This window comes from Oncorhynchus mykiss, chromosome 15 (genome assembly GCF_057628025.1).
Source record: "Oncorhynchus mykiss isolate SJ-2025 chromosome 15, ASM5762802v1, whole genome shotgun sequence".
Taxonomy (NCBI): domain Eukaryota; kingdom Metazoa; phylum Chordata; class Actinopteri; order Salmoniformes; family Salmonidae; genus Oncorhynchus; species Oncorhynchus mykiss.
The window spans coordinates 54277501-54300175 of NC_143036.1; the positions used below are offsets into that span (position 1 = coordinate 54277501).

Consider the following 22675-nt stretch of genomic DNA (forward strand, 5'->3'; position numbering starts at 1 on the left):
TGTCTGTCTGTCTGTCTGTCCGTCTCCGTGTGTCTGTCTGTCTGTCTGTCCGTCTCCGTGTGTCTGTCTGTCTGTCTGTCTGTCCGTCTCCGTGTGTCTGTTTGTCTGTCCGTCTCCGTGTGTCTGTCCGTCTCCGTGTGTCTGTCTGTCCGTCTCCGTGTGTCTGTCTGCCCGTGTGTCTGTCCGTCTCCGTGTGTCTGTCTGTCTGTCTGTCTGCCTGTCCGTCTCAGTGTGTCTGCCTGTCCGTCTCAGTGTGTCTGTCTGTCCGTCTCCGTGTGTCTGTCTGTCTGTCTCCGTGTGTCTGTCTGTCCGTCCGTCCGTCTCCGTGTGTCTGTCTGTCCGTCCGTCTCCGTGTGTCTGTCTGCCTGTCCGTCTCCGTGTGTCTGTCTGTCTGTCCGTCTCCGTGTGTCTGTCTGTCTGTCCGTCTCCGTGTGTCTGTCTGTCTGTCCGTCTCCGTGTGTCTGTCTGTCTGTCCGTCTCCGTGTGTCTGTCTGTCTGTCCGTCTCCGTGTGTCTGTCTGTCCGTCCGTCTCCGTGTGTCTGTCTGTCCGTCCGTCTCCGCGTGTCTGTCTGTCCGTCCGTCTCCGCGTGTCTGTCCGTCCGTCCGTCTCCGCGTGTTTGTCCGTCCGTCCGTCCGTCTCCCCGTGTCTGTCCGTCCGTCTCCGCGTGTCTGTCCGTCCGTTTCCGCGTGTCTGTCCGTCCGTCTGCCCGTCTCCGCGTGTCCGTCTCCGTGTGTCTGTCTGTCCGTCCGTCCCTGCCTCCGTCCCTGCCTCCGTCCGTCCCTGCCTCCGTCCGTCCGTCCCTGCCTCCGTCCGTCCGTCCCTGCCTCCGTCCGTCCGTCCCTGCCTCCGTCCGTCCGTCCCTGCCTCCGTCGGTCTTTGTCTGTCTCCGTCTATCTCTCCCTGTCTTTTTGTCTGTCTATCTCTCTGTCAGTGCTCTCTTTAAACAAACACATAAGGCAGACTGCAGATCTAGCAAGCCCAGACAATGTCTCCACACAATACTGAGTGACCAATGTAAGCCAGGGACATCATCATTGCCCTCTGACCTCTTGGTAGCGTGCGAGCCCCCCGTTGACGGCGGCGTCAATGACCCCGTTGAGGCACATGGTAAGGGGGTTGATGTTCTGCATCTGCCTGCTCTGGCACTGGGCGATCAGCATCCGCAACTGCAGGTTCTTGTTCTCAATCACCTCGATGGCATTCTCCAACGGGCTCACTTCCACCTAGAGGAGGAGAACACAGGGTGATAAGGTATGAGTATATATCCAGACATATGCTTACCTCTATGTAGAGATTCAACACACACACGCACAGAGTGTGTATAAGTAGAGACAAGAAACACAAAATAAGGCAGGCTACATAAACACAATGCATTTTCTCTCACACACACACACACAATCTCGCTAATACACAGCCTTCCGTACGCAGCTTGATCCTTCATAAATTCCAGAGTAACATTATAATTATGAATCTCATGAATATTATGAATAGCGTTCACCCTTCTCTTAAAGGGACATTTCACAATCATTGGGAACACTTATCTACCCATATATATTTTTTACTACAAATCATAGAAAAGCACCGTTTTCAAAGATGTTGATGTCGGGGTGGTGCTGGAGATGAAATGCCCCTTTGATACAAGTCTACGCTCAGGGAGCTCGGTGGGGCTCTCCGCAAAGTTAGAACATAGCAGGGTCAGCATTGAGCAGGGTGTCGTGAATGGGGTTAATATGAGGGGGTTATTGAAGGAGCGTAAGAGACTCACCAGTTCTCTCTTCTCCACCTCGAACCATCTGGAGATTCCTGGCAGGCTCTGGACCAGGGTTAGTGAGGTCCTCTCGACCCACAAGCTCTGAAAATACACACACACACCCACACATTAGCACACGCATGGACATGCGCAGGCAAGCACACACACTTCATGTTAATGCTGGCAATATACTGCTCGGAAAACATTCACCCACACATCTGAGCATCACAAAACACTGCTTTTCTCTCCTCTCACAGAACGTCAGAGTACTACACATCCTCATGGAAACAGAGTCCTCATAGCAACCGTCTACGCCGATCTACAAATGACGCCGTGTCACCTCATTAAATGAACTAAAACACGACTCTTATATATTCCACTAATACCTTTCCTTGAACCCACAATTCGTTTAGAAACCAAATTGCATTTTTCGGTCCATCCTTTTACAAGATCATAATCAACACGGAACTGATTCATGCTACTTCATATTCCTTCATATTAAATGTCAAATTTACCTGGCCTGAACAGTGTTTCTCAGGCATTAAGTAGACCCAAAAGAGACAGCTGGGAAAGCTAAACCTCAGTACGATATGACATGATGATATCCAATTCATAAACCTGACGACATTAGGTTAACGAATGGAGATTGAGTGAGCGTGGGTGGGTGGAGTCTGGAGAGAAGACATTTAGACTGAGCTCCATGGTTGCGGTTCAAACGCTTAAAAAAGACACCCCTTATCCCCTCAGCCCTCAAATGAAGTGGACACTTCTGATGACGTATCATGACCTCGCGATGGCGGAAGGAACGATTTTTAAATGGAGCGCCCCTTGGCCGGAAATTATTCACTCGTTCATCCCATGACGATTGTGTTTTCAGCCACCAGTGGCTTGTGGGTGCTTTATATGCGCTACAGTCAATTATGAGTGTATGTCTACTTATATGAAATATATCATTATTAATATTCACCAACTGTATGACAGCTAGCAAATGAATTAGCTAAATAACGTTAGCCTGCCTAGCTGGAACTGAAGAAGGGACATTTTTTATTTCTACAATGTCCAAAAACATTTATCTTTTACTAGCAAAAATGTCTAATGTATTTGCATCCGTTTTTACTTACGCTTGTATGTTAACATCTCCATTGATGTTGTTTTTAAGTTTTGGCAGACTTTTCTTAGCGGAGTGAACGTAACTGTACATTCGCAAAGCCGACTGAAGACGAGGGCTGAGGGACTTACGTTGCAAACCTCCGTTGCTCGGGCTAATCATTTGGACCGCCCTCCAAGACGACGACGGGGATTCCCCCAAGGGCACAAGGCAGGGGTAAGTAGATGAGGGGGTTGTCTTTTAAGTGATTGAACCGTAACCATAGTTTCAGCCTCTCCTAGCTCAGGAGTCGATTTAGTAAGACTGTGAATTAAACAACACCTGAACACACCAGTATACAGAGATGAAGACCATGAGCCACCCACACAACCATTCAATAAACAAGAGAGCAGAGAGAGGGAGAGAGGGAGGGAGGGAGGGAGGACAAGATAGTGTGGGAGGGAGGGAGGGAGGGAGGGAGGGAGGGAGAGATATTGTGAGGGAGGGAGGGAGGGAGGGAGGGAAAGTGAGTAAGGAGACAGATGTGTGGTAGACATCAAAGGACGACACTAAGTCCAGAAAGGTGAGATAAGATGACGAGATGAGCAAAATAAAAAGGCAAAGAGAGAGAGAAACAGAAAGGCACAGAGGGGAGTTCTCGTGTGCAAACACTGCGTGCCCCCCCCCACCTTGAACTCATTCTCCTTGTCCTTGGTGCCCTTGTGAAACGGCCTGTCGTATCTGAACCTCCAGATGTGGTTGACCTTATAGAAGCTCTTGATGTTGTCAGCCACTCCGTCTCTCTGCAGCACGTCCTGGCTCTCTGGGATGGGGCTCACCGCGTAGATCTGTAGGTCTGGGCCGGCACGTCAAGGACGCATACAATAGCTTGGACAAAACACACATACACACATGAACGCAAGCACATGCACCCCCCCCCCCCCACTTTCCCTGGTTCCACAGGTCTATCCATCCAATTCCTGTGTGAATACATCCTTTCCACTAATCACATCCTGTAGCCATTTATCTGAATGTCCACCCCACACTATATCACAACACATGCCCATTGGCAGCAGGACTGGCCTGTGTCAGTGTAGTGCAGGGAGAGCTCGTCAGCCCATAGATATAAATAGGGACGGGCATGGGTCCAGGAACCTCAATGATTAACGACACATGAGGATAACAAAGCTGTACGCTAATGCTATTTGAGGGGCCTTGTCTGCTCTAATTGCACTTGGAGAAAAGTCACACACAGAACAGACGACAGACACGCACGCACTGAGAGAGAGAGAGAGAGAGAGAGAGAGAGAGAGAGGCTTCTTCCGAACAGCTGTACCATCAATCACTAGCGGAGGATCATTAAGATGGCTGCCACATCCTACAGACATCTTGTGCATTTTTATCAAGGGATCGATCCCGATCTTCACTAAGCACTCGTGTATGTATTTACAGCATGGGCCAGAGATCTGGCTCAGGACCAAGAGGGAGGGAGTCATCCCTTTGGTTTGCTCCTCTATAAGCGACATGCTGTAACGGAAGGCTGTACGCAGCGTAAGAAAACTAGAGTCCAACGGGTTCCCTGGTTAGGCTCGGAAACACTCCTATTATGACTCGTATTGATATCCTTATTCATAAGGAATTATCAGTCTGGTGTAATATCTCATTCATATTATTTAGGCCTTCTAGACATGTGGGATGCAGTGCACCACTGTGTGTGTGTGTGTGTGTGTGTGTGTGTGTGTGTGTTTGGTTTTACTATCCTTGTAAAACAAGGAACAATTTGACAAGTGGGGACATTTTGCCAGTCCCCACAAGGAAAAAGGATATTTTAGATGCAAGAGTTAGGCATTAAGGTAATGGTTCAAGTCAGGTTAACCCATTACCCTCATGCCCGTATACGGGTTGAAAATGGCCGATTTGGGCACTGACATCGGAGCGCTTGTAAGGGTTTTGACTGACAACCGTTCTGAACTTGAGCGGTTGTTGTTGGTTGTCGGCGTGAGAGAAATGCTGTAAATAAAGAGGACTCAAAGTATTTTTTAAAGATGACACGTTGAGGCTTCGAATCAACACCGCTTTAATGTCATACAAGCGAGACAAAACACATGTGAGTCCATGTCATAAAACCCATGAAGTATGACAGTCAACGTTTATGATCACTATGTTTGATGTACAGTACAAATATGACATGGGTGTCGTTCTGAACAGAACGAGCCTTTGTTTCATTGTGAAGAAGAGTTGCCGCGGACCTTGCATCTGAAGGCACTGATGACTCCATTCTACGCCACCAAAATGACGATCTGCTTCTCTAAATTGCCTTGTGAAAGCTAATCATGTTGGCAATAGAACAAGCTTTCAAATGACGCCCGGGGATGGATGGTGGGGATGCAGGGCTGTGTTCCAATCCAAACAACTACAAGTGGGCTTGCTCTGGTTCCTAAACGGCACAGCTAGGAGATGACATGACTTAGGGACTGTGCCCACTTGGAGACACCAGTTTGACCACTTGGAGACACCAGTTTTGACCTCTCACTCAAACCCTTGTCATTTGTTTATCTGCACCTACCTCACATTTTCCACAAATATTCTTATCATGTTACTGAATGTATCTAGAGTATTTCCAGATTTCGTAGCAAGCGCGGCAAAATGTACAGTAAATGTGAAATGCACATAAAATCTACAGTGTAATGGGTTGGATTCAGTCTTGTCAGGTGAACTGTTGTGTCCTCACCTTTAGTCTAATCATTTTCCCATAATCCCCTGTTCCCGTTTCATTTCTACCATGGTTATACACACACGTTTTCCATATTCTTTCCGTAAGAAACTCAATTCAGCCCTATCCACATAGGCCAATTCCCACGAGTGTAAAAGGGTTAGCTTTAAGGTTAGGGAAAATAGGATATTGAATGGGAATCAATTGTTTGGTCCTCACAAGGATGGTAAACTAGTGTGTGTGTGTGTGTGTGTGTGTGTGTGTGTGTGTATAATGCACTTTGTCAATAAAGGATACACTGAGCCTCGGCCTGGTAGATGGTCTGGTCAGGCTGGTTGACGTGCTGCATGGCGATGGCGTGGGGGAACTCATTCAGCATGCGCTGCTGGAAGGCCTCCAGCCTCTCGTAGTCATGGCCACGGCACACAAACTCCTTATTCTGCAGACGAGGCAGAGACACCATCGGAGGCAGAAGCGAGACAGCACAGGGGTGAGCGTGACATCTAGTGGACTGTTAGAGTATCTGCAACAGTCACAGTATCTAGGAGGTCAAACCTAATTCTGGAACTTCAAAATAGGATTTGTGATTCATTTGTAAATATAATAAACACATGCTAACAATGTATACGAGGTTGCTTTTGCGTTACGTTGGTTATGAACGCATAGAGTTCCAAGTACTTTTGAGGAAACTAACAGATTGACAATATACTTCACCAGCAACTTGCTTAGGAGTGCAGATGGAAATTGGAGGGCAAACCCCTGTATGAGCAGTTCTACGGCCTCTTAAAATGTCCTTTCTTCAACAAAACAACCCGTGGTAAAACAGAGCGGTACCCTTAGGAAGAAGGGGAACTTCTTGCCATAGAAGCCGACCCTGAAGAACTCTGGCTCCAGTCTCTGCTGGTCCATGATCTTCTCGTACAGCGATGCCTCCATCATCTGTCAACGGGAAACGTCGGTATACGTAACACTACTAGGTTATATCATCATCCCACTCAGAGACTAAACAGAGAACTGGTCAAGGATCAGTCAGCGTGGAGACATACTGAGGACATACTGAGGAGGTCTACAGTAACTCACCCTCATCTTGCTGAGGTTCCTGTAGTCGTAGTAAGACTCGTACTGGTCCGCCAGCTCTCTGCACAGAATGATCCCGTTCTCCCAACACTTGAGGAAACCAGAGCACATTATCACATTGACAATGGTCACATCTCAATTAGGAACGCACTTTTCACCTTTTCCTCTCTCTCGCGTGAGCAGGATAAGGATTCAAGGAAAAGGGAGCCTCTTTAGAATATTGAGATGCTAGCAAAACCATGTCAAATGGCCCGCAGGGGAGACTGGCTGCGGTATGAGTGTTGGCCACTGGGTGGCGGTAGTGTACTAACAATAACTGTGCCAACTGCCAGGGCGGACCTGCCGTCACACTGGAGGTGCAGCACCCAGCCAACATGCTAATGAAATGAAAGCTGTCCTTTCCTGCAGCGTTTTAATCCCAAGGCAGCGGCAGCTAGCAGTGGCTTTGGTTGTGAACTCACAGGGAAATCTTTCAAAGAATAATGGGGGAGGACATGTTGAATGATTCAGAAGAGGAATAATGTGTTGGGAGATGCTGAGCAGAGCATTCGAATAATATTGGCTTTTTCTTATGACACTGTCCCAGGGTAATTGTTAATAAAGAGAGAGAGTAGGGGGGAAGAGAGAACAATAGAGAGAATGAACGAGAGAGCGAGAGACAGAAAGAACAAAGAAGAGATAAAGAATGACAAAGAGAGTGAAAGAAAGGGCTAGAGAGAGAGAGAGATCCCACCTTCCCCCTGTCAAAGTTCTGTACAATGGTAAGATGGAGGTACTCCTTCCTCTGCCACTCGCTCTGCATGGGGTAGTTGAGGAACTCTCTAAGGGGCCTTTCGGACCACTCCAACAGCTCGTCATACAACAGAAGAGTGTAGGAGGCCTCTGCACAACACACAACAACACCACATAGTCATGGTTATGCCAAACCCTTGAGCCCCGGAACAGCCACACACTTAAAAACACACACATACACGGCTTCATTTCCTGGTCATGTTTTACAGTGTACCTGTGTAATTCTGTGCTTTCAGGTGCAGTTCGTACAGCTTGTGGATATAGCGGATGTACATCTCCTCCTTGTTCAACTCAGTTTTGTAGAAATTCTAGAGACAGGCAACCATGGGGAGACGGCAAGAGACAGAGAAAGAGCAAAGTGCACTAATGTTTATCAGCCGCTGAGCAGCAATGAACTCGGTGCTATCTGCCCACATAAACTGGTGCTTTCAGGCTCTAGTGCTTCGGTCCGTTATATAAGATAAACCTGCAGGACTGAAAGACATCATGCAACAAAAAAATAAATCCCCCAGGTTGGCATGGTTACAAAGACAACACAGAACATGTTGTGTTGTGTGTGTGGGGGGGGCTGTGAACTCGTTGAGCCCTGGTCTAAAAAGCACGATCATCGTAGCAACTTTATCACCACTGGGAAAGGAACAAAAACACAGCCCCGGTCCTCCTCTCTTAACACAATAGTTCAATGGGACAAAAGGCTAGAAACAAATCAAATGGGATTTCTATGGTGACAGGAGAGCAGCGACTGAATCTGTTCAAGGGCCACCGGGCGGAGAGAGACTGTCACTGACCAGCAGACTGACGGTGCAGCCAATCTTCTTCCCATCCACCTCCCCCAGCTTCACGCAGTCCCTGTAGTCCAGCAGCCTCTCCATCAGACGCGTGACGGTGGCGATGAGAGAGACGCCACTCTCCCTCCACGTCTCCCTCTCAATCTTCTTCAACAGACTGGAATGGCGAGAGAGAAAGGGAGCGCGAGAGAGAGGAGAGAGAGAGAAGAGAGAGAAATAGACAAGAAGCGAGCGAGAAAGAGAGGAGAGAGAGAGAGAAATAGACACAGAAGAAAGAAGCGAGCGAGAGAGAGAGGAGAGAGAGAGAGAGAAGAAGAGAGAGAGAAATAGACACAGAAGAAAGAAGCGAGCGAGAGAGAGAGAGGAGAGAGAGAAGAGAGAGAAACAAAGAAGGAGAGAAAGCAGAGAAAAAGACAGAGGAGAGAAATAAAATCTTCAACCTGCTTGTCCATCATGTTGTCCCGTCCCCCAGCAGTAAAGGACACCCCTAACAGAAGGACAACACATGGTGTGTAGAGCATTGGAGTGTCTTACCTAGGGTACGGACCAAACAGAGGGATTCTACTCCGGGAAAGCAATGGCAAAACAAATTAATAGATTAATAATATCAGCACACACTCACACAAGTTAGTTCAGGGTTAGTGATGTCAGTCAGGTAGATAAGGAGTGAAACAAAAAGACGATATACAGCTATAGTGTGTCTGTTAGGGAAAACTTTACCAATCCACGGAAATAAGCTGTATCCAGACCGCACATGTAAAAGAGCAATGTGGTGGCACTAAGCGTTACATTCATAAATGGCCCAATTGATGTCTGACAAAAAGTGGGACTAGGGCGTATGGGCTTGCAGTGCGATAAGAGAATTAAACGAACATCGCACAGACCAACAAAAAACAAACACACACACACACACACACAAGCACTACAGCACAAAGCGTGCAAGGTGAAGGGACCAACCTGAGCACACGGACAAGGAGATCTCAGAGAGGAGGCGTGAAGGACTATGGATATGAGAGGAGGTGCTTGTCTGGAGAACTCCAGAACCCGTCATTTTTCCCACCCCACATACATCCCTCCATCCCGTCACGAGTCCTCTTACCTCACTCAATACAACACACAGACAAACTGATCTGGGCACTGACGTTTGCAGTACGGCGTGGCCGTGTGCGCCTTCCCTCCAACTCACATGCTGTTGAAGAGCTCTCTGTACGTCTCGTCCCCTTTGCCTTCTGACATCAGACCGTCCAGTTTGTCGATCAGCTTGGCCTCCACCTGACGAGAGAACGGATTGATTATGTAATCAATCTAGATCAATACACGGATGCCACCGTCGGGTACCGTCGGGTACAGTCGGTAACGGTCTGCTGGAACTGCAATATCCATAAAGTGCTGGTCCCAGCCAGTCCAGTACCAGAGCTACAGTGGGGCAAAAAAAGTATTTAGTCAGCCACCAATTGTGCAAGTTCTCCCACTTAAAAAGATGAGAGAGGCCTGTAATTTTCATCATAGGTACACTTAAACTATGACAGACAAAATGAGAAAAAAAAATCCAGATAATCACATTGTAGGATTTTTTATTTATTTATTTGCAAATTATGTTGGAAAATAAGTGTTTGGTCACCTACAAACAAGCAAGATTTCTGGCTCTCGCAGACCTGTAACAACTTCTTTAAGAGGCTCCTCGGTACTCCACTCGTTACCTGTATTAATGGCACCTGTTTGAACTTGTTATCAGTATAAAAGACACCTGTCCACAACCTCAAACAGTCACCCTCCAAACTCCACTATGGCCAAGATCAAAGAGCTGTCAAAGGACACCAGAAATACTAAATTGTAGACCTACACCATTCTGGGAAGACTGAATCTGCAATAGGTAAGCAGCTTGGTTTGAAGAAATCAACTGTGGGAGCAATTATTAGGAAATGGAAGACATACAAGACCACTGATAATCTCCCTCGATCTGGGGCTCCACGCAAGATCTCACCCCGTGGGGTCAAAATGATCACGGTGAGCAAAAATCCCAGAAATACACGGGGGGACCTAGTGAATGACCTGCAGAGAGCTGGGACCAAAGTAACAAAGCCTACCATCAGTAACACACTACGCCGCCAGGGACTCAAATCCTGCAGTGCCAGACGTGTCCCCCTGCTTAAGCCAGTACATGTCCAGGCCCGTCTGAAGTTTGCTAGAGAGCATTTGGATGATCCAGAAGAAGATTGGGAGAATTTCATATGGTCAGATGAAACCAAAATATAACTTTTTGGTAAAAACTCAACTCGTCGTGTTTGGAGGACAAAGAATGCTGAGTTGCATCCAAAGAACACCATACCTACCTTGAAGCATGGGGGTGGAAACATCATGCTTTGGGACTGTTTTTCTGCAAAGGGACCAGGACGACTGATCCGTGTAAAGGAAAGAATGAATGGGGCCATGTATCGTGAGATTTTGAGTGAAAACCTCCTTCCATCAGCAAGGGCATTGAAGATGAAACGTGGCTGGGTCTTTCAGCATGACAATGATCCCAAACACACCGCCCGGGCAACGAAGGAGTGGAAGAAGCATTTCAAGGTCCTGGAGTGGCCTAGTCAGTCTCCAGATCTCAACCCCATTGAAAATCTTTGGAGGGAGTTGAAAGTCTGTGTTGCCCAGCAACAGCCCCAAAACATCACTGCTCTAGAGGAGATCTGCATGGAGGAATGGGCCAAAATACCAGCAACCGTGTGTGAAAACCTTGTGAAGACTTACAGAAAACGTTTGACCTCTGTCATTGCCAACAAAGGGTATATAACAAAGTATTGAGATAAACTTTTGTTATTGACCAAATACTTATTTTCCACCATCATTTGCAAATAAATTCATTAAAAATCCTACAATGTGATTTTCTGGATTTTTTTTCTCTCATTTTGTCTGTCATAGTTGAAGTGTACCTATGATGCAAATTACAGGCCTCTCTCATCTTTTTAAGTGGGAGAACTTGCACAATTGGTGGCTGACTAAATACTTTTTTGCCCCACTGTATATGAACTGCATAAATACAGACGGCTCTGGCCATTACCTGTTTGAAGTTTCCACTCCTCCTCTGCTCCCAGTCCATCATGTCATGGAAGATAGGGATCATGACATTCCTCAGGTCAGGCTGGGGAACCAGGGTCACCTCCAGGAACGGACCTATCATCGCCGGGATGAAGTTCAACTTGTGCTCACCTGGAGAGAGAGCGGGAGGGAGAGATGGAGAGAGCAGGAGAGAGAGTGGGAGGGAGAGATGGAGAGAGCGAGGGAGAGATGGAGAGAGCAGGAGAGAGAGAGAGGGATGGAGAGAGCAGGAGAGAGGCAGGGAGAGATGGAGAGAGCAGGAGAGAGAGTGAGAGAGATCAACTACGTTCCTCTGAGAGACGAGCAAGAATCCAAAGAAGTGACACAGAAAGAGAACGAGTATGTGGCTGCATCGTACCTAAGTTCTGCCACATGCTGAAGATCTCACAACCCATCATCACCCTCATGTCCCCATACCTGTACAATGAGACAACACACAGGCGCCAGGTCAGAACAGCGTCGAAGCCAGCATGTGAAAAGTGGAGAAAGTTAGTGCATGTAGAATGTTTTGTAGCGCAGACGAGACTTACTTCTCCAGTACCCTCTTCTTCTTGGACGGAGAGAAGGACTCCAGTTGAAGACAGGGCTGGTTGATGAAGATGACGGACAGATAGAAGTACGAGTCCCACACCTAGGGAAGATGCATTAAAACCACTTTACAGCATGTCGATAACATGCTTTCTTCACGTTGTTTTGTTTTTGTTAAACAAAGAAAGACAAGGTGGATGTTTGCAGCTCTTACCTTGTAGTCAAACTTGTCATTGAGGAAGTTCTTCCTCAGAGCATCAGAGAGGTACAGGACTGTTGTTATGATTACACTGAGACGCGACGGGACGGGACGGGACGGGGGGGGGGGGGGGAGTGCACAACAAGATTAGTAACTATGAGTAACTATGGAGGGACATCATTTTGAATCAAATATGTGGGATAAGTGGTGTTACTTGTTGGTGACCAGCCGCATGACAGTCCAATCTTTCAGGAACATCTCTGGTCGAATCAGAATGCGGAACACGGTGAAGATCTGCAAGAGAAAGTCCTGAAAAACAGAAAAAGGAGCACACTACATTTATTTGGTTTAACAGCAATTGCCATTCAGCACATCACCAAACTATGAATGGAAAATAATGTATTCAGAGTGGGAGTGCATTCATGATATCCATAGTGTTCATGGTATTCCTTCCTATTACTGTGAACTTAGTGACCCCATTTCCTCCTTTCCGCATTCCTATCTCTCCATCACACCTCTTCCTCAACCCCTGGCTTGACCGTTCCTCATTACGCACACACACACACACACTCCTGCTACTGACTATGACACACAAGCGGAGTCATCAGTCAGATTCTGCTGAGTGGTGTGTGTGAGTGTGTAGCCTTACCCTCAGGTCATCTTTGCTGGTGAAGGCCTGCAGGAGCTGCTGGTAATGTTTATCACTCATCTGTCTGAGGAGAGCCAGCAGGCACGCCACAAACTCCCCCTGTAGACAGAGAGAGAGAGACAGAGACACTGATCATTTGGTACAAATCCGAACTACAACATGTAATTGATCCTCTCAAAATTGGCAAATATCACAATTGGTTCAAATTGAAAAAATATAACTAGTACTGACAGAAAAATATGTGTTCCTTTGCGCAATATATATTCCCCCCTCAGAATCCCCATATTACTCAGAGATCTTCCCCACCCTTGAGGAAGAGACGTGCCATTTCCATGCGGACCCAGGGAAATGTGCTCATCTGTGGGGACACAAATGCGCACACAGGAACACTACCTGATCTAACGAGCACACGAGGGGACAGCTTTATTACAGGCCATAGTGTCTCTAACGGTCTTCATCTCCCCCATAGAAACAACAGTGACAGCACCGTCAACAACAACGGAAGGGATCTGTTGCAGCTCTGTAGAAGCCTGGGTCTGTACTTTGTCAATGGTAGGTTACGGGGGGGACTCTTTGGGGAGATTCACCTACTGCTCACCTCTTGGCCACAGTACAGTAGACTATATGATCACAGACATTGACCCTTTCTCTCTCAGCTCCTTCACTGTCAAGCCACTAACACCTCTGTCTGATCACAGCCAAATTACGTTGATCCTCAAAAGAACAGACATGGAAACAACCAGACATTCACAGCCCAGTAAGCTGTACAACATCAGAAATTCATACAGATGGGCCCAAAACAGCACAGAAGAATACCAGATAGCAACCTGTTACCAAAATATCCAAACACTCTTAGATAACTTTCTGGATACCACATTCACTCACAGTAAAGAAGGCATCAATCTAGCAGTAAAAAACATCAACTATATATTCAGGCAAACGGCAAAAGAAGCACAATTGAAATTGATAAAATACAAAACAAAAAAGACCACAGATGACAACTGGTTTGATGCAGACTGTAAAATTATAAGGAATAAACTTAGAACACTATCCAACCAGAAGCACAGAGAACCAAATAATGGTGAATTACGCCTTCATTACTGTGAGACTTTAAAACTCTATAAACATACACTCAGAACCAAACAATCACAGTACAACAGCAAGCAGCTGACACTAATTGAGGAGTCCATAAACACACACAACTTCTGGCAAATTTGGAAAAAAAACGAAAATCTAAACAAGAGGAATTAGCGATACAAAATGGTGACATATGGACAACCCATTTTAAAACGCTCTACAACACCGCTCAAATTGACACAAACGCAGAACATTCATGAGATGTTGACTGGATTAGAAAAGGCTATAAAGGACAATCAAAATCCACTGGACTCCCCAATTACTGACCAGGAGCTCTATAAGAAATTTCCAGCTCTCAAATTTAAAAAGGCATGCGGACCTGATGGCATCCTAAATGAGATGCTCAAACTCACTAGTGCAAAATTTCAATTGGCTATATTAAAACTGTTTCATTTAATCCTGAGTGTAGGTTATTTCCCTGACATCTGGAATCAAGGACTTATAACCCCAATCTTTAAGAACGGAGACAAATTTGACCCCAACAATTACAGAGGCATTTGTGTGAACAGTAACCTGGGGAAGGTTTTCTGTAATATTATAAATGTAAGAGTTCTAAACTTCCTTAGTAAGCACAATTTCTTGAGAAAAAGCCAAATTGGATTTATACCAAAACATCGCACAACTGATCATATTTACACCCTACACACCCTGATAGATAAACATGTCCACCAAAATATATACTTGCTTTATCGACATCCAAAAAGCATTTGATTCCATTTGACATACAGGACTGTTCTACAAAGTTATTGAAAGTGGTGTAGGGGGTAAAACATATGACATAATTAAATCAATGTATAAAATTGGTAAGAAAATAACAGAATTCTTTAACCTGGGGCGGGGCCTTCGCCAGGGTTGCAATCTGAGCCCTGCACTCTTCAATATTTACATTCACGAATTGGCCACTATTCTAGAAAAATACTCAGCCCCTGGTGTTAGTCTCCACAATTCAGAAGTTAAATGCCTACTCTTCGCAGATGACCTATGCCTGCTGTCACCCACAGCACATGGCCTACAGCAGAGGCTGGACCTGCTAGAGCAGTACTGCCAGACCTGGGCCCTGGCAGTAAACCCCAAAAATACTAAAATAATGATTTTCCAGAGAAGATCCAGATCTCAGGGAATTAGACCAAAGTTCTCAATTGGTACAAAATACACTGCTCAAAAAAATAAAGGGAACACTAAAATAACACATCCTAGATCTGAATGAATGAAATATTCTTATTAAATAATTTTTTCTTTACATAGTTGAATGTGCTGACAACCAAATCACACAAAAATGATCAATGGAAATTTTATTTATCAACCCATGGAGGTCTGGATTTGGAGTCACACTCAAAATTAAAGTGGAAAACCACACTACAGGCTGATCCAACTTCGATGAAATGTCCTTAAAACAAGTCAAAATGAGGCTCAGTAGTGTGTGTAGCCTCCACGTGCCTGTATGACCTCCCTACAACGCCTGGGTATGCTCCTGATGATGAGGCAGATGGTCTCCTGAGGGATCTCCTCCCAGACCTGGACTAAAGCATCCGCCAACTCCTGGACAGTCTGTGGTGCAACGTGGCGTTGGTGGATGGCGCGAGACATGATGTCCCAGATGTGCTCAATTGGATTCAGGTCTGGGGAACTGGCGGGCCAGTCCATAGCATCAATGCCTTCCTCTTGCAGGAACTGCTGACACACTCCAGCCACATGAGGTCTAGCATTGTCTTGCATTAGCAGGAACCCAGGGCCAACCGCACCAGCATATGGTCTCATAAGGGGTCTGAGGATCTCATCTCGGTACCTAATGGCAGTAAGGCTACCTCTGGCGAGCACATGGCCCCCCAAAGAAATGCCACCCCACACCATGACTGACCCACCGCCAAATCGGTCATGCTGGAGGATGTTGCAGGCAGCAGAACGTTCTACATGGCGTCTCCAGACTCTGTCACGTCTGTCACATGTGCTCTTCACAGATGACAGCAGGTTCACACTGAGCACAGGGCGCCAGTGGCGAATTTGCCAATATTGGTGTTCTCTGGCAAATGCCAAACGTCCTGCACGGTGTTGGGCTGTAAGCACAACCCCCACCTGTGGACGTCGGGCCCTGGTTCCCTGTAGAGGAAAGGCTGAGCAACCACTGCACAACAGCAGAACCTGAGACGGAGCTGCATTTCCTGACAAAATGTCAAAAATATAAAACAATTAGAGAGAGTGTCATTTTCCCAAATTTGAAACCCTTATTCAAGGTTTCAAAGACCTCTCTGATGAGGATAGGCTACCCGTCCTGTTGGGGGAGGACGCAGAGAGCTGTGGGTTGGCAGCGCACTACATTGCTGCCTGCCACAAGTTGAGGGACAGTGTCTGACAGACCAATCAACCTGCACATGTCCTCTTCTGTATGCTTATTGTTATATGTATGGTTATTTTGACACTTGGTTATTGTTGTTACTGTTGTCCCGTTGACAATTTGATTCTCATTTGTATTTATTTTTATATATTGTAAATATCCAAATTAAGCGTTGGCTATATGTACATTGTTACATCATGCCAATAAAGCGAATTAGACAGACAGACAGACAGACGCAACAAACACACCCCACAGAGCCCCAGGATAATTAGACCCAACCAAATCATGAGAAAACAAAAAGATGACACATTGGAAAGAATTAACAAAAAACAGAGCAAACTAGAATGCTATTTGGCCCTAAACAGAGAGTACACAGTGGCAGAATACCTGACCACTGTGATTGACCCAAACTCAAGGAAAGCTTTGACTATGTACAGACTCAGTGAGCAGCCTTGCTATTGAGAAAGGCCGCCGTAGGCAGACATGGCTCTCAAGAGAAGACAGGCTATGTGCTCACTGCCCACAAAATGAGGTGGAAACTGAGCTGCACTTCCTAACCTCCTGCCCTATGTATGACCATATTAGAGAGACATATTTCCCTCAGGTAACACAGATCCACAAAGAATACGAAATAAAATCCAATTTTGATAAACTCCCATATCTACTGGGTGAAATTCCACAGTGTGCCATCACAGCAGCAAGATTTGTGTACTTTAACAACACTGTATATGTATATATATATATATATATATATATATATAATATGACATTTGTAATGTCTTTATTGTTTTGAAAGTTCTGCATGTGTAATGTTTACTGTTAAAATGTATTGTTTATTTCACTTTTGTATATTATCTACCTCACTTGCTTTGGCAATGTTAACACATGTTTACCATGCCAATAAAGCCCCTTGAATTGAAATGAATTGAATTGAGAGAGAGAGAGAGTCAGAGACAGAGACAGAGAGAGAGAAACAGCTTTTAACATCTGGGACACTGGCCACGCATACTATATAACAATGAGAGAGATGGAAGACCATGTACCCCGATGGAAGACCTGTAAATACTACAGTCAGAACAGGTTGGGAGAGAAATAAAGTGGTTATTTTCTACTTTTTTAGGTGGTTTGACATTTGGAAAAATGTCAAATGGAAATGTAAGAGAATGGTTCTCTCTGAACTCGGCTGTGGTTAAGAGCAGGACAGAAGTACAGCTCTCTTTGACCACAAATACAGTTTCAATCATTGACCTTAAAACCTCACGCTATATTTCGAATGACTAGCAGTCACACACACACACCGTGATGTCCTGGAACTGCAGTCTCATATTGGTCCCGGCTGCTTGTGGTCTGTTCGTGATCTCAAGGATGGTCCTCATCAGGACAACCAGCAGACTGTCCACTATCAGATCCACCTCCTCAGAAACCACCGGCTCCTAGGGACACACAAGTTCACATTAAGTTTCACACAGGTACATGTGATCATGTGATCATCATTACCCATACAGACAGTATGAAAACATACAGAACACAAAAAGATAGACCACTAGCCAATACTTAAACAAATTGGACACACATTAGTGTGTGTTTGTGTGTCAGACTGGCTGCTCCTGCTGTCACTTCATCTTAGCCATGTTCACAGCAGTCTATGTGTGTGTGTGTGTGTGTGTGTGTGTGTGTGTTTGTGTGTCAGACTGACTGCTCCTGCTGTCACTTCATCTTAGCCATGTTCACAGCCGTCTCTCTGTGTGTGTGTGTGTGTGTGTGTGTGTGTGTGTGTGTGTGTGTGTGTGCATGTGACTAGCTGCTTCTCAGCTAAACAGGCCAGCACCATGTCAAGGTCAGGACGAGCCTTAACATAGGGACAAACTGCCACATCCACACTTTCACTTTTCATTGATGGATCTGGATTGGATTGTTTATTTGTTCTGGCACCTAGCTATCTGTTTACTTTGTTACTTGATTTACTGGACTCTATTATCAGTCTGGCAGGTTTTGCTAGTTTGTTTTAATACGCCACGCAAACAAACAAAGCTGTGTTCAGATCACAATACACATTGTTGTTATCAAATATCCAAGGCAACAATACAGTTTTTGAGCCATTAACAGTGAGCTAGGTAATCTCGATTAACCCAGAACTTCAAATCTTGCACAATTTGTAGTATGTCCATGATTAACCGTGAGGTGGCAGCCTAAAAGACTACACTACCCATGGTGCTCTGCTGTGGCTGTACTCACGGTGGCGGTAGAGTCGTACTTCCTGACGAGAGAGAGCATGCTGGTGAGGATACGGGCACACATCACCAGGTCTCTCTGCTCCTGCATGTGGGCCTGCAACAGACGCAACACCACCGGGAGCAGGATACACCTCGACTCTGGAATACACACACTTGAACATGAAAACACACACACACAAAAATACTAGCATGTATGTTCTGCTCAAACACATGTTTTTCTATTTTTATCCCTCTCTTGGGTGTGATTTTAACCCCTAGCCTTGCCTCTGAGCAAGCAGCTAATAAAATGTTACCACAGCTATTTGTGTGAGTATATAATTATCATTAACTACAATTAACTGGCAAGTGCGCCTGTGTAGGTATGTAATTACTAGCAATTGTGGATAATCATGTGTGTGCGATATGTGTGGTTGTGTGTGTGCGTACATAACCCCCAAATGTTTGCTTATGAGTGTTGTGTAAATTAAATATTGTGTGAGCGTGCGTGCGTTCCTACCTGTGTTGGTGTACAGCTGGCTCTCCACGGTCTTGGCGATGCAATGTAGCTTGACGGCTTCCAGGGGGCACTCAGCGCGAGCGGTGGCAGGCAGGCTGCCCAGCGTCTCCCTGACGAAGCCTGCCACCTCCCTCACAGTGAAGATCTTCAACAGCTCCCCGTACACCGCAGGGAACGTCCTCAGGAACACCGCCTTGGAATACACAGACATAAACAGACAGTGTATAAATATACAGTATCTCCCCCCTTTGACATTTTTGGAAATAAATTGATTTTTTGGGGGGGGTGGGTTGTATCATTTGATTTACACAACATGCCTACCACTTTGAAGATGCAAAATATTTTTTATTGTGAAACAAACAAGAAATAAGAAAAAAAAACTGAAAACTTGAGCGTGCATAAAACATTTTGCAGCAATTACAGCTGCAAGTCTCTTGGGATATATCTCTATAAGCTTGGCACATCTAGCCACTGGGATTTTTGCCCATTCTTCAAGGCAAAACTGCTTCAGCTCCTTCAAGTTGGATGGGTTCCGCTGGTGTACAGCAATCTTTAAGTCATACCACAGATTCTCAATTGGGTTGAGGTGTGGGCTTTGACTAGGCCATTCCAAGACATTTAAATGTTTCCCCTTTTTCTGGCCACTCTTCCGTAAAGCCCAGCTCTGTGGAGTGTTCGGCTTAAAGTGGTCCTATGGACAGATACTCAAATCTCCGCTGTGGAGCTTTGCAGCTCCTTCAAGGTTATGGTGCTCTGTGGGATGTCCCTGACCTGTTTGGAGAGCTCCTTGATCTTCATGGTGTTGCTTGCTTGGGGGTGCCCATTGCTTAGTGGTGTTGCAGACTCTGGGGCCTTTCAGAACAGGTGTATATATACTGAGATCATGTGACACTTAAATAAAGTCCACCTGTGTGCAATCTAATTAACTTTGTGACTTCTGAAGGTGATTGGTTGCAACAGATCTTATTTAGGGGCTTCATAGCAAAGGGGGTGAATACTTTTCTGTAAAATAAATAAATAAATTTCACTTCACCAATTTGGACTATTTTGTGCATGTCCATTACATGAAATCCAAATAAAAATCAATTTAAATTACAGGTTGTAAAGCAACAAAATAGGAAAAACGTCAAGGGGACGAATACTTTTGCAAGGCACAGTAACTATCTAGCAGTATGTAGTACAGGTTTCTACCGAAAGTGACTCACGGTTAACACATATACTGACTATAAATTAGCCTGTGCCTTATTAGAAAATGTTACTCAAACCATACCATTTAGGTGTAGAACACACTTATCTAGAGGAGGCTTATACCTAAAGTGATCAACAGTTACACTAACAAATAGGCTACTGTATATTCAGTAAATGTGGCCCATGACAAATCAAACCAATAATAACCAATGCTTCAACCGATACAGTCTAGGACCCCCAACACACACAACAGAACGTCTATTCTATGCCTGTACAGAAACACAATTCCACTACAGTATAATATATCTTGATATCCCTCATCTCTAACCTACAGTGCCTTCCGAAAGCATTCCTACCCCTGGACTTAATCCACATTGTGTTGTGTTATAACCCACCAGATGGCATATGAACGTGTCATAAGCCATGGCAAAATGTGTAGAATTGCTGGAAATGTGTGCAATCTACGAAAAACAGTCCAACTCCTCCTCTTTCTCATTTTTCAAACAGAAACACGGTGTGCCTTTGGTGGTTCATCGATGTGTCGTTCTGGTCGTGAGCGCTGCACTCGACATAGCTAGTTTGTTAGCTAGGCTAGACACTTTAAGCTAGCCAGTAACTCCTCCAGCATGTGTTGACGTCATTTCACAGGTTTTCTTTTTGTAACAGAATCTGTGGAGCGCGATAAGAAATGGCACTTCTGTGTCCAAATATGTTACTCATAATTTGTTTTTAAGAATTAAAAATGACCTGGTGTGATGGTGCATCGAGCAGTTACACAGTTTAAAGCCATTATTTTTGGCGTTTTTGCCCAAAGTCTACCTTTATAAGTAACTGTCCAGTGTTTCCAGGTTGCTATGAAATATGACCTACAATTAATTACAATATGAGTAAAATAGTTTTCCTTCTAGAAAATGGTAGTTAAGTATGTTTAAAAAAGCAGCTATTCTATGTTGGAATGGTGTGGACGTATACCAGTCATTAAAAATATTAACATGGATTAGTAGTGGCTTGACCTGCATTCTCCTATAGCCGTTGTTCTGTTCGGTTGTAGATCAAGATTACAATAGATCAGCAATCAGCCATTTGTTTAACTCGATTGTGCTAAGAGGTGCACACTGTTACTGTGCATGGTTACTGTTACTGTTCTGTGTCTAGTTAAAATGATTTCATGGTGGTACTGGAAGGGAGGACAGGTGGAGCAGCATGATGACACCAGGGCGTAATAACAACCCACACAAGGTGAAAATAACAGTGCAGTGTGTGGTAAGGATCTCCAGCAGAGAGTGAGAGCCAGAGTGAATGGTCACTCACGCAACAGGGTGAACAGACAGAGTGACGGGCCAGGTCATTATCAGTTGGGTTCATTAGGGTGGGCTGCTGTGGGAGTTTACACAGCTAAGTGTGCAGTAAACACACACACACACACAGCCCAGTGGCTTATATCTTAGTGTGCAACCTTGAATTAGACCCACACATTATCTGTGGAGGGCCCAAGGGAGAGACAGGCTGGAGGCCAACAGAGAGCCACTGGAGAGAGACGATTACTAGAGAGAGCAGGGACACACACACACACACATAATCTATTACTGTAGATTAGGATCTCGAGGATTTGGGGGAAGGAGGACAAGCGGGTCTCTGGTGTATAATAAGCACATAGGCACACACACACACACACACACACCCTCATACTACTGTGTGTGTCTGTACAAACAAAGACATCAGCTGAAGACAGAGACACACAGACACACACGCTACACTGTGTGTAATTCAGATTATTTGTGGGTGTGTTTAGCAGCTTTGTTTTAGTCTTCCTGGAGAGCAGTTCAGCCTGGTTTTGTGCTGTTCAGCCCCCCAAGACAAAGTATGAAATATGAATTACAAAGTATCTCCAGGGTTTATAATCTGCGTGAAATTCAATTAAAAACATTTTCTTACAAATCAAACTGAATTAAGTGGGATTGCTTATTGCTTGAAACATAACACGCACACACACAGAGAGAAGCCTGCCTCCTGCTGTTAATGCCCATGGCATATAAAGCAAGACAGACCAGGATGCAATGTTGATAACCTCTGTGCTCTCTATCAATCATGTGGGGCATGTTTCATGTCTGCACTGCGTCAAGCCACTGTGTCAATGTCACGTGCGTGCACACACACACACACGCACAGTCAGAAAAACACACACACCGACACACCTGTGTCTGCGTGACGGGGCTGGTGATCTTGTTCTCCTGGGACAGGAAGAAGCGGATGGACATGAACAGCTCGTGGACGCAGCAACGGAACTCCTCCTCGCTCTGACCCCCGGTGGCGAGGGCGAAGAGACGCCGGGACTGGATGATGTACTTAAAGATGTACTCAGTGGCCTGGGGGGGGGGCATAAAGTAACACACAGTTACTCACTGATAACATCACTCATCCACCATAATGCTAGACAACACTGGTCTTAAAACATAATAGGAAAACATATTAGTGTCGTTGATGTGGGTCCCTGCAATTAAGTGTGCTACTAGGCCATTAAAAGTAACTTGTAATGGAAATGTCGAACACCCAAGGTGTAGCATTTCTACTTTTTGAAACTGCATGCAGCAACAATATGAGAGAGAGGTGG

The 22675-nt window shown here is 45.4% G+C and overlaps 1 protein-coding gene across 8 annotated transcripts in view; it reads right to left on the minus strand.

Annotated features, from left to right (window-relative positions):
• Positions 1–22675, minus strand: part of LOC110490257 (dedicator of cytokinesis protein 4) — a 146289-nt gene that overhangs the window by 30647 nt on the left and 92967 nt on the right. For 4 of the 8 annotated variants that reach the window (XM_090200375.1, XM_036944555.2, XM_036944556.2 and 1 more), the window contains exons 22-42: positions 22260–22430; positions 18877–19069; positions 18382–18518; positions 17445–17579; positions 12678–12776; positions 12243–12337; positions 12044–12119; positions 11832–11932; positions 11660–11718; positions 11264–11412; positions 9395–9480; positions 8743–8769; positions 8209–8365; positions 7635–7728; positions 7362–7510; positions 6632–6718; positions 6386–6490; positions 5849–5990; positions 3528–3694; positions 1767–1853; positions 1048–1224 (exon numbers count right to left, since the gene is read on the minus strand). In XM_090200375.1, the coding sequence (XP_090056501.1) occupies positions 1048–1224; positions 1767–1853; positions 3528–3694; positions 5849–5990; positions 6386–6490; positions 6632–6718; positions 7362–7510; positions 7635–7728; positions 8209–8365; positions 8743–8769; positions 9395–9480; positions 11264–11412; positions 11660–11718; positions 11832–11932; positions 12044–12119; positions 12243–12337; positions 12678–12776; positions 17445–17579; positions 18382–18518; positions 18877–19069; positions 22260–22430 (2493 nt within the window). The remainder of the gene's footprint in view (positions 1–1047; positions 1225–1766; positions 1854–3527; positions 3695–5848; positions 5991–6385; positions 6491–6631; positions 6719–7361; positions 7511–7634; positions 7729–8208; positions 8366–8742; positions 8770–9394; positions 9481–11263; positions 11413–11659; positions 11719–11831; positions 11933–12043; positions 12120–12242; positions 12338–12677; positions 12777–17444; positions 17580–18381; positions 18519–18876; positions 19070–22259; positions 22431–22675) is intronic. The other 4 variants (XM_090200376.1, XM_036944557.2, XM_090200374.1 and 1 more) reach the window with 1 other exon arrangement.